The sequence below is a fragment of the Giraffa tippelskirchi genome, chromosome 1, assembly GCF_054371585.1.
Source record: "Giraffa tippelskirchi isolate mGirTip1 chromosome 1, T2T-mGirTip1v1.2.pri, whole genome shotgun sequence".
In the NCBI taxonomy this organism is placed as follows: Eukaryota; Metazoa; Chordata; class Mammalia; order Artiodactyla; family Giraffidae; genus Giraffa; species Giraffa tippelskirchi.
In genome coordinates this window covers 213,894,349-213,909,517 of record NC_137275.1, presented here as the reverse complement: position 1 = coordinate 213,909,517, position 15,169 = coordinate 213,894,349, and the positions used below count along the sequence as shown (strand labels likewise).

The 15,169-nt window shown below is 45.6% G+C and overlaps 1 protein-coding gene across 12 annotated transcripts in view; it reads right to left on the bottom strand.

Moving 5' to 3' along the window:
- Positions 1-15,169, bottom strand: part of PALM2AKAP2 (PALM2 and AKAP2 fusion) — a 473,479-nt gene that overhangs the window by 356,361 nt on the left and 101,949 nt on the right. For 11 of the 12 annotated variants that reach the window (XM_081526345.1, XM_081526427.1, XM_081526404.1 and 8 more), the window contains one exon: positions 3,876-3,921. In XM_081526345.1, the coding sequence (XP_081382471.1) occupies positions 3,876-3,920 (45 nt within the window). In that variant the 5' untranslated portion in view covers position 3,921. Of the gene's footprint in view, positions 1-3,875; positions 4,211-15,169 lie in introns of those variants that run through there. The other variant, XM_081526353.1, reaches the window with a different exon arrangement.

Here is a 15,169-nt window from a genome sequence, read left to right as displayed (position 1 = left end):
TGCACTGGCAAGTGGGTTCTTTACCACTAGTGCCACCTCAGCACATATGGCCTGAGGCCTCTCTGAGGGCTTTTGCCCACGACAATCTCTGAAACATTCAGTTATCTTCACCTGAGCCCAAGGAAGACCCTCTTCTTGTGACGCGCAGATATAACAACATCCTTCCCCCAAAACTGGTTTACACTGAGACACCGTGGCTTCTTCCCCGAGGGAACGGGTTACTCACTTGGTTAGAGCTTTTACCGGGTATTTCCATGTGCTGGAAGACTCTCAAAAGGATGTGGCCTCCTGGTTTGTCTCAGCCTTTCCCGATGCTACTGAATCAGTCTGCTTCTCCCTCATCCGCTTGCACAGGGGCTGCCGGAACCACCCACACAGCGTGCTCAGGGGCGGAGCTCAAGATGCTGCCACCATCTTATGGGTGCCTTTCTGGGCAATGGTCAATAAACAGGCTCCAGGGCCCTGCAGTTTGAGTTCTGATCCTGGCTTTGACACTCTCTGTGTCGGGCTCTTTAAAACATGGATAATCTAGAGGTTCCTCCCCCATCAGCTCATCAGCGTTAAGTGACATCATCTGTGTTAAAAATGCACTCAAGTCTTATTACTGAGTTGGTGCCTTTGGCTACTGACTTCACGTGGTTGGCTTTCCCTTTCTTCTACTAACTGCTCCAAATAAATGATAAACTAACAACAAACAAGTAAATAAATTCCTTCTGCTCATGGGGAAGTATTTGTGTTACTTTATATTTTATTATACAGAATCTACAAGACCCGCTCAAACATCTCTCTGGGGAAGTGCTTTACAGCTCCTTGGTTTACCTGCTTCACCTGTGTGCTTATTTGCATAAGTACTCCTTCCACTGGCTACTAATTGTTTATGTTAAACCATTAACTTGAGGTTAAGAAAAGAAGCATGACACACAGGGCTTTGCTGAATAGAAGATGGACAATAAATGGCAATTGTATTATTATTCCCTGGAATGACAACCCACATTCATTCTGCCTCAGAATTATTTTGCTTTCTCCTAAAATTACAGCTTTGGGAACATCCCTACTGATGGAATGAGAGCCTGGGAGTAGAGACACTTGTCAAGATTTGCTCCTCTTTTGGCAGGAAATAGGATGAGATTCATCTTTTCTCATCGATTAGTCTCTGGACTCAACTGGAAGATTCAATTAAAGCACTATAGTTTCTGAGTATTTCATTCCCTGGAGGTGGCAGGGGGAATCCCACCAATGATCATGTGACACATAGGTCACAAGACATCGGTCCTTTTCAGAACTTAAGTGTGCAAAGGACAAAGTCTTCCCTCTGATGACTGAAACTTAGGGACTGACTTTTTGGCAATGCCACTTTCTTCCGAGAGGCGACACTTTGTAAATACCTGCTGGATGACTGAATCCCCCAGTCATATCTCTGCACCTGGGTCTGAGCAGCTGGTGGAACTGATGCTGGGCCGAGCCCTGGCCTTCAGCTGAGTAAAGGAGAGGATACAGAAGGCCGTTCAGACTCTTTCTGTTTCAGAGATGTTGCCTCTCGCCCTCACAGGACGAGGCAGCAGGGTAGTCAGGAATGGGTGGCCCCTGCATGCCAGGCCTTTCACCTGCACCATATCTAAACCTTACAGCCAGCCCCTGGAGCAGAACTCATGAGCCCTCTTTACAGATGAAGGAACCAAGGTGTAGACTGAAGAGTGTCCAAGAACCTACACATGAGAATCTCCTTTTGGAGAGGCGCCCAAGTTGGTGAAGAGATGGAGTCATTGCTCTTCCTCCTTCACATCTCCAGAGAGACCTCAGGAGGACTAGGCTCTGGGAGCAGGCTCATGAGCTCCTGAGGGTCCCCTGAGAACCCTAGGAAGGCGGCAGACAGACTCAGGATTTGCAAAACTTGGAGAGTATGCATTAGGTCAAAGCAGGGTACAGAACAGCTGACATGGTCACAAGCGCCTCCACCCCCTCTCTCAATTCCCTTTCTCTCTCTCTCACACACACACAGAGTTAATTTGCTGTTAGAAAATCTGCACTAAGATATGTTCGTTGAGGCAGAATCATTCATGAGAATCATTAACAGTTTCCCAAGTACAGGACAAACTCAATTCCACAACTGCACGGGCATTAAGAATCCCAAAAGGCTAGCTAGATCCTTCTCAAAAATCCATTTAGCCTCTGCTGGGAATGACCCAGCCTCACGTGGAAAAGGGTGGCCCAAGTGTGAGCTGCTACTGGCTCCCTGTTCGGAAAGCGAGCCCTTTCATGAGGCCCAGCTGTTCCTCAGGCATCCAGACAAGCTGGTCATGCAAAGGCAGAAAATGTGACAACTGTTGGAAACCTTCAGCGGCCACTGATGGGAGCAATGGAATGCTCTCTGGAGCGGCCACTACGCGGACAGTTAAAGCAGCCTATTATTCAGTTTATATAAAACATCCACCAGCTACATGGCACCAAGAACTGAATATCTCCATTCTTATACGGTTCATGACATACTGGCCACGCTGCCTGGCCACAAACTCTAGAAAACAACTTCACTAACTATCAAAATACACACGCTCAGAGGGAAAGGGAAAAAAAGGTGTGGTGGGAGGCGGGGAAGACTTCCTGAGTTCTGAGGATCAAGCTCAAAGATTGCCCAACAGACAAAAAAAAGCCATAGCATTCAACAATGCCAACAAACGTCTTTCTCGCTTCAGCTGTGAAGTCTCCAAGACATTTAAGATTTGAAGACTTTAATAAAGAGGATCTCAGAGCCACAGAGACCACATCAAATGCTTCTTTTAAAAAAAAAAAGTCTGTGTGCATTTCCCAGTGAAGAATCCGTCCAAAGGATTTTGAAAACATTTTAATATACTTTGCTTCCAAAACATTACACTCTGTTTCTCCAACAAACTCACATGTGTTTCCAGGGAACTCCTGGACCAAAAAAAAAAAAAAATTTACTTAGGTAGAAGAATGTCTGGAGATTCTTTTATGCCAATAGGTTAACAGAGCTTCTCTTTTAATTGCTATTATTTCATAGAGCAGCAGTAATCATTCCTTCATCTGCAAAAGAAATATATAATCCAGCTGTGGTGGCTCTAGTAAAAATACCACATCTGTGGATCATTGGCAACACTAGAGCAGGACCACTCAAATTTAGGCAGCCTTGGAGAGCTCTCTTTTATACTCAAGATGCACATGGGTACACTTTTCTGAGAGTGCACATAAACTTTGCCCAAACTGGTTGTTCCTTCGTATGCTGAAAATAGGTTGAGGAACCACACACAAGAAGGAGGCTCTCTTGGCATGTTATTCCCAGGACCCAGTTGTTCCAAGAAGTCCCCAGACCTTCCTCTCACCCAAGGTGGTGGCTTTGTGCCAGTGCCCTTGTCAATTTCAAACAGAACAGGGAAAATGAATACTCTCGGTTTCAGGGAGGAGATTCTACCGCGTGGCTGGCAGCGGAGTGGACTGCTGGTTTTTCACTTAGCAGACCAACAGCTTCCGCAGAGAGCGTGGAAGTCACGGTTTTTGGTGACCGTTCCCGCCTTCCCCAGCATCTGAAGTCAGAGTATTAGTGAGCACTGGGTGGTAATATTCTAGGAATTGTCCCCCCTCCCGCCCCATGCTTCTCTTTAGTCTTTCCCCAAAGCCCAGTAGCAAGCATCTTATTTCTAAGCCAATCGTCCACATTCAAATCCCCAGCCCAAAGCGCGCCCTGGGGCTTTCCATCTACAGACTATAAAATAAAACGTAGCGTAGCTGAGCCTTGACAGACTTTTATCCCCAAAACACATGTCCTGTGGCTCCTGTGCTGGAATGTCGACGGCCCCGCAGTACTCGGGGTCCTTTCCCATCCCAGACAATAGAGCAAGAAAATAAAATGAAAGTGGACTTACTGCTATGGCTTGCAGCCTTTCCTTGTGCAATTCCGCCTCTGCCATCCTGGAGAAGGGCACACAGCGAGGGAAAGAAGAAAGAAAAACAAAACACACGCTGTAGTCACCCGAGGAAATTGATGGGCACCCCGGGGGGAGGGAGGGGCTTTGCTAGAACCCCAGGGAAAGCCTACGGGCGGCCGGGACTCTGCTCCGGGGGTGGCGGGCAGAGCTGTGCGCGCGGCTGACTAGCCCGGCTCAGCGTCTGGCCCCCGCCCGGCCCGCCGCCTGGCTGCGCCCCAGCGCTGCCGCTCCCTGCATCTCCCGGCCGCCGGCCGCGCCAGTCGGGGACGTGGGCCGCGGGCAGCCGCCGGGAGGGCGCGCTCGCCCCGCGCTCGTTCTCCGCCCTGACGTCTCCGCGCCTCGCTCCGCCCCTGGGGTGCGGGGGACCCGCGGCCACGGCCCCCGGGCGGCTCTAGACGGGCAGGAGCCACCCGGGTTGTAGCCGTAGGGAGTGGGGGCTCCCCCAGGAGCGGCCAGGCACTGCGCGTGCGGGTGGGCACTCGGGGCGCACGGGAGCCGCTAGGGCGCCGCTAGGGCTCAGGGTTGGTGCGCCCAGGTGGACACGTGCTCACTGGGGACCTGCAGACGCCAGCCCAAGGGCCTCAGGTAGAGAACCGGGCCCCAGCACGTCCTGCCTTCTGGCTCGTGCCAAAAGCCTGAACTCGACATGGGGACATTTCCCACTGGGAAGGGCTGCCTCGCCCACATGCCTCAGATGGCAGGATCCTCAGCGGTCAAGTTGGCCAAGGACAGCATACAGATGAACATAGGCCATCCCTCTGTGGGGTCAAATGTGAGTTAGAAAGACAACCACGAGTTTGTAGGTGCACATTTTGTAGTTACAGGTGCTTCCCTGGCCAGGTTTGATCACTTAATAATAGCTGTAAAGCCTTGGGCAAGTCACTTAACCACTCTGAACCTCAGTTTTCCTCATCTGAAAAGGGAAGTGCTGAATGAGATAAAGTATATAAGGTGCTTTGTAAAGGGCAATTTGTTCTTAACATTATCCTGCAATGTTCTGGGCTGAAACACGGATAATTGTTACTTCTATACTCAGTCTCTGAAAGGAAAAGTAGGATCTGGTCACTGAAATATTTTACCTCTTCTTTACTAAAACGGGAGACCTGGGTTTGACCCCTGGATTGGGAAGATCCCCTGGAGAAGGGAATGGCTACACACTCCAGTATTCTGGCCTGGAGAATTCCATAGACTGTATAGTCCACCGGGTCCCAATGTGTCGGACATAGCTGAGCAACTTTCATTTTCAGTTTACTAAAACAGGAGATAGTACTAAAGTGCATCCTTTATGCCAAGCCCTGGGCCGGATATGAGAGATGGAGAAGATCCAGTCTAAAAGGAAATAAAAGGTAAAAACAAACAAAATACCTCTTACTATCCAGGAGGAGGCTGCTAGAATTTCCAACATTCATAAGCAAACTTTCCTCCATAAAAGGAAATAAACATGAGGGGGTAGGGTGGGGGAGAAACCAATGTGACCTATTCAGGTGCTTGATCCGATAAATGCAAGACTTAAGGCATTTTTAAAGGTATGCACATCAAATTTCTCTAAATTACCTCTTTCCTGGGAAAATTCTTACAATTTCTAGTAAATCACCTTTTCAACGTTCAGGGAGGTTTCACCTGTCACTTGAAGAGCAATTACTACTCTGCCCAAAGACTGAAGCAGTTTAACTGATTGATTGTTTTCCCTTTCTTTTCATAACAGGCATCAGTGAAGCTATTTGGGTCATAAATCCAAGCCAACACCAGATTTGACATCCCTCTTCAGTATACCCCGAACTTCTTTCTGGCTAAGACCCATCACCTTCTTCAAACGCTGCATTTTCTCTTTACTTCCAGCGCCAGCTCCAGAGGACAAGTCTTTTGAGGGTATTTGCTCACAGATAAACAAAGCTGTTATTACTTCAGCAGAGTGACTGTGTACCCAGCTAGAGCAGAGAATAACAAGATGAGCAAATTGAGACCAAAGAGGCTGAAGGACTCAGTCAGAGTCATGGAGCTGGGATTTCAGCTCAGATCAGACCCTCCAGAGCCCACATTCATAACCACCAGGCACCAGGCTCAGCCAGTCATATGAAGGGGAGACAAGTCTCAGTGGTGAATAAGTGGTCCTTTCCCCTCCAGTGATACAGATATTAAAAAGGAATTAGAAGAGCACAATGATGTGAATGGATCTAATGTCACTGAACCGTAGTCTTAAATGATCAGTTTTATGTTATGTATATTTTACTGTGATAAATTTTTAAAAGGCATGATGGAAGGTGAGATGCCTAAGCCCCCAAAGGGCTTAGGCACCTTTGGGAAGTGACCAGTTTGAAAGCTTTGCATCTCAAGATAGAAGAATCAGGATTGGGAACATGCATCTGGCTGTCATCTTCGTTGTGGTTCTAGCTAAAGAAATGTGAATGGCCAGAGTGAGAAAACAGAACAAACAACAAGAAGAGAAAGCCCAGCAAAGGAGGCTGAGGAGGTGTCATCTGAGGATGAGAAGGGAAAATCAAGATGGATATTTCTACGAAAAATCACAATAGGAAGAAAGGGTTTTTCAACAGGGTCAGATGGTTTGGGGAGGTTTAAAAAAAAATGATGCAGACTAAGAAGAGCCTTGGGCAGCCAGAAAGCCAGGGGTGACATGGAAAGAGCTGTGTATGTGTACAGGGTGAGCCTGTAAGCAGTGACAGGGTCAAGAATGAATGAGAGGTAGGAAAGGAGCATCCTTGAGTACAAAACACTCCTTTGAGATCTTTGGATATGGAAGATGAGGGTGTTGGGGAGAACTGGAGGTGGTCTATGGGAAGCAAAGGCAAGTTAGAGGGTTGTTAGATGAGTGAGACTTGAATGTTTCAGAGTCAAAGGGAATTAGATATCAGGGAAGTGAGACCAAAGACACAGTCAAAAGGGAAGATAAGTGTTAGGTCTCAGATTAGATCAGAGGGCATTCAGACAAGCCCTAGTGGCCAGGTTAGCCTTGGGAAAGGGGGGAAATAAAAGAGAACAAAAGATGGAATGAGTAAAGGTGAAGACATTGTAGTTGAAGGAGAGAGAAGTTGAGTGAGCATATATCAGAAGCCTAGTTTTCTCAGCTGATGGAAGTGTCTTTGGTTGAGATAGGTAGGACTTCAGAAAAATATAAATGGTTTGTAAAGAAACTGTGGGATATGGGGAAAATTAAGACATGACTCTTAATCAGAAGTATGCATCAGAATCTCCTGGGTCACATTTCTCTGGATACATATATTAGAATTAAATATCTATGGGGTGAGGTAGGGGTTAGGGATGAACCATTGTACTAATTGGGTTTACTAGGAATAGACAGAAGACTCTTTGACCAATTGTGTTTACTTCCTCAGTGGCTTTCAGCTGCCTGGGACTGATGATATGCAGTGGTCGTGTTTACCAAGTGTTGAGGACTGTCAAGGCAGCTATGGCAAAAAGTCAAAGGGGAGAAGAAATTCAGAATGCTAGACCCTGGGAATATGTCCAGGTGGAAATGTAACAGACTCTTCCATGTTTTTTGGCTGCCCAATTTGTGAAGCCCTTTCCGTCTTGGGGGAATTCCCATATCACAAGCCATAGAGAGAGTCAGAGCCAATTCCCAACATAGAAGCTGGTAAATACCAGGCTCTTGCTTCCCAGGTCCCTGGAAGTTATGACATGGAATGCAATCCAGGTGGTGAGATATGTGTACTGGCCAAGGACCTTGAAGACACAGCATTAGAAAATTCCTTCAGGCTTTTGCTCATCTTTGGTCCTGCCCATTGCTCAAGCCTCTTCTCATCTTCCCAGCTATTCTTCGAACTACGTGATAAATACACTTTCAATTTATGCCTTCTCTGCTCCTAGCAACTCAAATCAGTTTTTGTTGCTTGTGACTAAGAACCCTAAGGGAAACAGGCAGGCAAGTGAAGAGTAGAGGGAAAACATTTTCTCCTCTTCCAATACTTCTCCCCTCAAATCTCTAAACTTTAGCATTTTAAAATCATTAAAACCATTACAAACACAGACATTTATAACCCAAGTTGTACCATTTCTTTCATAAACTTTTATTGTGTAGCCATTCTATACTAGACATGAGGCAATGGCTTGGTATTACAAAGAATTCCTAGTCTAGTGCTAATATGGGTGACTTTTTGCCCTCCACACATTTGAAATCTCAAAAGATCTATTACAATGGGTGCATAATGTGTGTAACAAATCACTAGTTCTTGCTGGGACATTAAACCACATTGCATAAGCACTACCCGTATTGTTTAATGGTTTTTCTGATAGATGCTGTATTGCAAAGCATTGTATGGAGAGAATACAGAATGCCCAATTTGCAAAATAGATGCTTTGGTAATAAAAATTGCAGTATCTATTTTAGGGCATGAGTCCTTTGGGAACCACAGAGGATCACAGCCTATTCTCTGTGGGGAAAACAGGAGTTCTGAAAACTGAGAGGGAAATGACTCATCAAGACCCACTGAGTGAGTTAAAGTTTTGCTGAACAGAAGCTAAGAGTGTGAAATTTCGGAGTAACCTGAAGCTTTCCTTTGACAAAAGTAATTTTCAAAGGAATGCCAGGTGGTCCAAAATGCTTGTATTTGTATCAGCTCTCTTTTGCCTAAGATCTGTTAGAATATATGGTCATTCAAAACATATGGCACAGAATCAAAAGGAGGGGAATGGTGCTGAGAGCCCTTTTGGCTCCTGTGGTTGTGAACAATTTGGGGAAGTTGATGGGATTTCAAGTATGTGATGTTTTTCTCAATGGGATTCAAATGACAGATCCATAGAGAGAGTCCCCATGGTGCAAGAAAGAGTAAGAAGTTAGAAAACAGAGTGCCAGTGTGGGAAATAAACTAGGCTGGATGTCACTTCAAGTATAGACTGTCGAAGCTCTCTACATAGAAGAATCAAAATGAGCAACTGGAAATCCATCTAGAAATGAACAGTAGAATTTCCATTTGACGGCTTCCTTTTCTCTTGGCTAGCCTTGGCAATTGTTGTTCAGTCACTAAGTCATGTCCAGCTCTTTGCGACCCCATGAACAGCAGCATGAGTCTTGGCAATGTCAGCTGATCAACACTGAATTTCTGGAAGAAACCACGGGCTACAAGGAGAGCATAGAGGAAAGAGATCTGGATGGTTAGGGGTCATCCCACATTCACCTTGCTGGGACATTCAGATGTTGATAAACATTTTGAAAAGTGGGATTAGGAGGTGGGTATGACACAGAGAAAAGGCATGAGCTGTAAAGACAAGTTAGAATCCCAGTACTCGGACTGACCAGTGGCACAAATTGAATTCCCTTAGCTCAATATCCTCATCTGTAATGGAGGATAACAACTCTAACCTCACAGGGATATTGCAGGGAATCAAGATAGATTGAAAATTCACGAGACTGACCACAGTTGGTGCTCTAGGGATGGCAGGTCCTAATTATTCAACCCAGTTGCTGCTTCATTAACGCTGTCACAGACCAAACCAAGTAAGTGATTTGATTATATCTACCCTTTTATGTTAGCTTGGTTTGTTTTTGTTTTTACAATGTAGGCTTTTCTTTTAGGAAAAGGGGTGAACTATCAATAGTCTTTAAGTCCCCCACATGAGTAGGTACTTCTCTTTCATCTTTTAAGAGGAAGGATTCTGCACTGTGTCATTTATTGCCTAGAAATTTCATTACCAGGGTCTCCCTTTAATGATTCATAGACACCTACAGCCTTATCTTTTGGAGTGAGTCAATTTGATAATTATAAATAAGAAGGAATGACAAGGGAATACTTAAGAGGACACGGATTAAGTCCAAGGAAAAGATGGAAAGAAAAGCTTAAGTGTTTAGGAAGTGGAGTGTTTAGGAAGAGAGGTACATGCCCACATATTAAAGGTGCTCCTTGGTGGAAGTGATTCAAGGTTTGGGAGTGAATTAGCTACAAAGTAGAAAACTCTTTGGGAAGGCCCATCTGGCTGTCTGATGCCAGTGGACACAATCAGGTCATGGGCTTCTCAGAGAGCTTAGGGGCCAGTCTAGTTTGCCTTAGAACAATGACCACAAAGTGCCCCGTCAGCTTCGAATCCTGTTTTGCAGTGTGGCCATCGACGCTTTCATTGTTAACCGTGATGTGATCACACCGTACTCATCCTGCAAGTCAGCACTGCTGACAAGAGAGAGATTTTCTAGGGGGTTGTCTGTGCAGGGACAGCGACCTATCAGTTAAATCCTGTGTGCCCGCCTGTTTGGGGAATGAATAATGAAATTGGGAAAGCCAAGCTTCAGCTCCTACCACCTATGTATACTGAGCCCCTCTAATGCCCTTTGGAATGTCCAGCGATTCAGTCTTGCATGACCCTCACTGTTGCCCACCCTCCATACACTGGCAAAATGGATCCAACTCGGGTTTGGCCCCCTTAGAGCTGTTCTCACTAAGAGGTAATAGCCAGAAAGTCTCAAAAATTGCTCCTTACTGAGGGTATGGAAAAAGGGAACTTTCCTACACTGTAAGTGGGAATGTAAATTTGTGTAGCCACTATGGAAAACAGTATGGAGTTTCCTTAAAAAAAAAAAACAACTAAAATTAGAGTTCTATATGATCCAGCAATCCCACTCCTGGGCAGATATCTGGAGAAAACTCTAATTTGAAAAGGTACATGCCCTCCTCAACGTTCACAGCAGCATTATTCACAATAGCCAAGACATGGAAACAACCTAAAATATACATTGACAGATGAATGGATAAAGATGTGGTATACACACACACACACAGATACATATACTTACAGCAGAATATTGTTGTTGTTGTTGTTTAGTTGCTAAGTCATGTCTGACTCTTTTGAGACCCCATGGACTGTAGCCTGCCAGATTCCTCTGTCCATGGGATTTCCCAGGCAAGATTACTGGAGTGGGTTGCCATTTCCTTCTCCAGGGGATCTTCCCAATCCAGAGATTGAACCCACATCTCCTGCATTGGAAGGAGGATTCTTTACCCCCGAGCCACCTGGGAAGCCTACAATAGAATATTACTTAGCCATAAAAAAGAATGAAATAATGTCATTTGCAGCAATACAGACGGACCTAGAGATTATCATACTAAGTGAAGTAAGTCAGACAGAGGAAGAAAAATATCAAATGTCATATGATATCACTAATATGTGGAATCAAAAAAATGATAGAAATGAACATATTTATGAAACAGAAACAGACTCACAGAGAAAAAATTTATAATTGCCAAAGGGGAAATGAGGGGGGATAAATTAGGAGTTTGGGATTAGCAGATACAAACTACTATATATAAAGTAGATTAACAACAAGGTCCTATTGTATAGGACCTTATATAGGAAACTATAAGATATTCAATATCATTCAATAACCTATAATGTAAAATAATCTGAAAAAGTATATATATATATATATATATATACACACATACATATACACATGCATACATATAACTGAATCACTCCAGAAATTAACACAGCATTGTAAATCAACTATACTTCAACAAAAAAATATTGCTCCTTACCAAATGTAACTCTTCCAGCTGGGGCATCATGGACAGATAGCCTTTCCTCAAAACAGCTCAAGGTAGAACGGGAAGAGCACCAGACAAAATCTCAACACTAGGTCCTAATCCTAACTCCGCCACTTACTGTGTGACCTCAAAAAAGTCACTTAACTACTCTGAGCTGAAGTGTTCTATTTGTACACTGGGGAAGAGATAGCTAACTACTCCAAGGTTCTTGGAGGGATGAAAGGAACTCATGAATGAGAACATGCCTTAAGAACTGGAAATGCTCTCAGAGTGGCAAAGACAACAGTGAAAGAGATGCCTTCAAAGTCAGGAGCTCAGAGAGGTAAGGACTGGTCAAGGGGATGGCAGCAGGGGTTGGAGGGGTGAGGTGATGTCTGTAAGACTGCAACATTCTCTAGCAGCACAGGCTCTGCCCACCTGGAGAAAAGACTTAGATAAGACAAAAGAAGCCTCAGTAAATGAAAATGTCCAATGCAACCCAAGGCTCTCTTTGACTCCTTAATGTTCCCCAATCACTCGAGTGATTTCTGCTTTATTCAGTCAAATGGTCCACATCCTGATCTACATATTTAATTAGCTTTGCGAAATGCAGAGAATGCGATGCAGGGTCTGAGCATGTGGTGGAAACAGCAGCAAGAAGGAACCAGAAATACTTGAATCTTTTCTGCCACCTGTGTGTGTCAAACTTAGATTGGAAAGCTACCTGGTCCGTGTTTACATGACTGGGCCCTCCTTTCTCATTCACTCGGAGCTAAATTTATCCCACTAGAGGGAATGGCATACTTGGGGAGGTGGGGGTGGAAAAAGAGTTGACGGCAGAGGCGTCTGCTTGACTGGGAGCCAGGCGCTCTGGGGGTGGGAAGAGCCCCTCAGGGAGGCTCCGAGGATGCAGCCTGTGCTGACTTGACAAAGGAACGTGTGTTATGTTCTGCTGAGGAGGGAGTGAACACGAACAAGACCGCAGATCCTGCGTTAGAGAAAGCAGTTCCCTGAGCCCTTACGTCTGGCTCAATCCTTCGGGAAATGGACACTCAGCCACTCTCTAGGCTTCTCCCCAGTGAGAGCAGTGTCTGTCCCCTGGGGAAAAGCAGCTGGCAGAGCTACGTCCAAGGCACAGCTGAGCCTGCCTTCTCTGCTGATGTCACTCCCGTTGTTTCGTCTCCGGAGACAACTTTCTTGGGCTGGGCGTGGAGGACAGAGAGGTTGCTGCCTTCTAGGGTCTGAGTTGGAGTCAGTGCTGTGCACCCACGTTTGGATGTCAGACTGTTGATGCCTATGACCCAGGTGTCTCCTGTCGGTCCTTTATGATTTTCCCTCTTCCTACTCAGTTCCTCTCTTTCCTCCTCTAGTTCCTCACTTTCACCCTTCCCTAAGTCAAGCCCTAGTGACACCATCTTTTGCCAGTGGACAAGCAATGAAGATTGAGATGGCATTTCCCGTGGCTGGAGAGCTCTCTGCTAGAATGGAAGATCTCCCTCTGTAGATGGGCAGTCTGTTTCCGGCCAGAGCTCGGTCCCCTTTTGGCATGGAACTATTCTTTGCTGGGATGGGAGAAGGGAGGCTCCTAGGGTTCGGGATGGTTCTCCTTTGTTTCAGGCTCAGAAGCTACTGTACATCTTTGCCAGAGCTTTACCCTGTTTTTAGCCTCCAGTCCCCCTACTCCTCCCCAGAGAACTTGACACCTTCTTCATCTGTCTGTCCCATTCCAAATTTGGTGCTTTCTCATACCATGCATGAGCTATGCCTGGAATGCAGACTCCCCCTCCCTTTTCTAACTTCCCAAGTCCCCTCTTGTTAACTCGGTCCAGAAATCCCACCCCCTCAGGGTATGCATGGTGGTCCCTTTGGGAAGGAAAAGTGGTTATCCCTCCCAATTCCTAACATAGTGTGTGACTAACAAATTATTTACTTGACTTGTCCCTCTCTCGGTTAACTCTCAAAATGATAAAGTCAGAGTCCTGAAGGAGATCTCGGATTCATCAGCATCCTACAAACTACTACAGTGGTTGTTTGCATGTAACAAAGCTACTAGGATGGCAGGAAGCATGGATTGGACCAACTGGACCTTACATCTCAATTCTACCACTTAATGACCTTGAGAAATGTACTTGACTTCTCAGAGCTTAAGTTACTCTTACTCTGTCTGTAAAATGGGAAAGATATTAGTATCCATCTTACAAAATTATCATAAAATCAAGTGACTATAATCCAGTGATGTCATGTGCATGCATGCTAAGTTGCTTCAGTCATGTCTGACTCTTTGCAACCCCATGGACTGCAGCCTGCCAGGCTCCTCTGTCCATGGGATTCTCCAGGCAAGAATACTGGAGTGTGTAGCCATACCCTCCTCCTGGGGATCTTCCTGACCCAGGGATCAAACCTGCATCTCCTGCAGCTCCTGCATTGCAAGTGGATATCTTACTGCTGAGCCACCTGGAAAGCCCATGTGACATTATATATTCATCATGTAATGTACCTCCTGATATATTGAAAGTGGTCATGAATACTGTTTCAAAATCATGAACCTAATCTTATTTTTTTTTTTAAATAAATGTGTTCTAGGGGGTGATTTATGCTACCATCTAGAACAGTGATTCTAAGCTTCTCAGGAGGGCAGATCACAGAGTCCTTTTGAGGATCTGGTAAGAACTATGGACTTAAAGGCAATGAACATGCCTACAACATTTTTGGTATAATTTCTGAGTTTTCAGGAACCCCTTGAATCCTTCCTTGGATACTCGTAGAAGATCCATGGACCTCTAGTTGAGGAAAAAAAAAAAACAAGAGTCTCTGGAACCTAGAATATTGGAGGGAGGCAAGAAAGAGATGAGAGAGAGTGGCTTTATGAGGCGGGAAGTTCAAGCTGGTCATTAATGGAAGAGACTGGAAGCCTGGGTCCCTCCTGCTCAGCCCTGTTACCATCACCTCTCCCCTCCGCCCACCTCCCCAATGGCTGTGCAGACTGCCCATTCTCCACACTGAGAGCTGCTCTGACTTAGTTCCCTTTCACAGTTTCTGGCAGAGAAAAGGAACAGGCACCAGTGAGCCCCCACCCTGGGCATGAGCTACCTCCACAACATTTGTCCCACCCCAAGGCTTCCTCTGACCAATATGTATCCAGCCTTCAGTCCTTCTAGAGTGGTCACATGATATGAAGAGCCAACTCATTGGAAAAGACCCTGATGCTAGGAAAGATTGAAGGTAGGAGGAGAAGGGGGCAACAGAAGACGAGATGGTTGGATGGCATCATCAACTCAACGGACATGAGTTTGAGCAAACTCCGGGAGACAGTGAAAGACAGGGAAGCCTGGCGTGCTGCAGTCCATGGGGTCACAAAGAGTCAGACACGACTGAGGGACTGAACAACAAGACTGACCCTCACAGGTCTCCCCCAGAAGGGGCTTGTCTTGCATCTGTGTACGGTAAGCATCTTATCAATCCCTTCTTGCCTCCGACAGTCATGTTGAAACTGTTTTCTATTCTAGGTGGAAACAATTTAAAAAAAGAAAACAGGTATCAGTTTGAACAGAATAATATAACAGTTTGTCCACATCACTTTCAAACTGTTAGGCTCTGTCCTGTCAGGCATCTTATGAATAGCATCCTGTATTCAAAATCCACTTTCCAAAGGCCTGCCCCACTTTTCTGCTTCCACCACTGCTGGCTGAAGTCATCTGACTTCCATTTTGGAACTTCCCACAAGAATTCAAGCTTGGTCCAAAA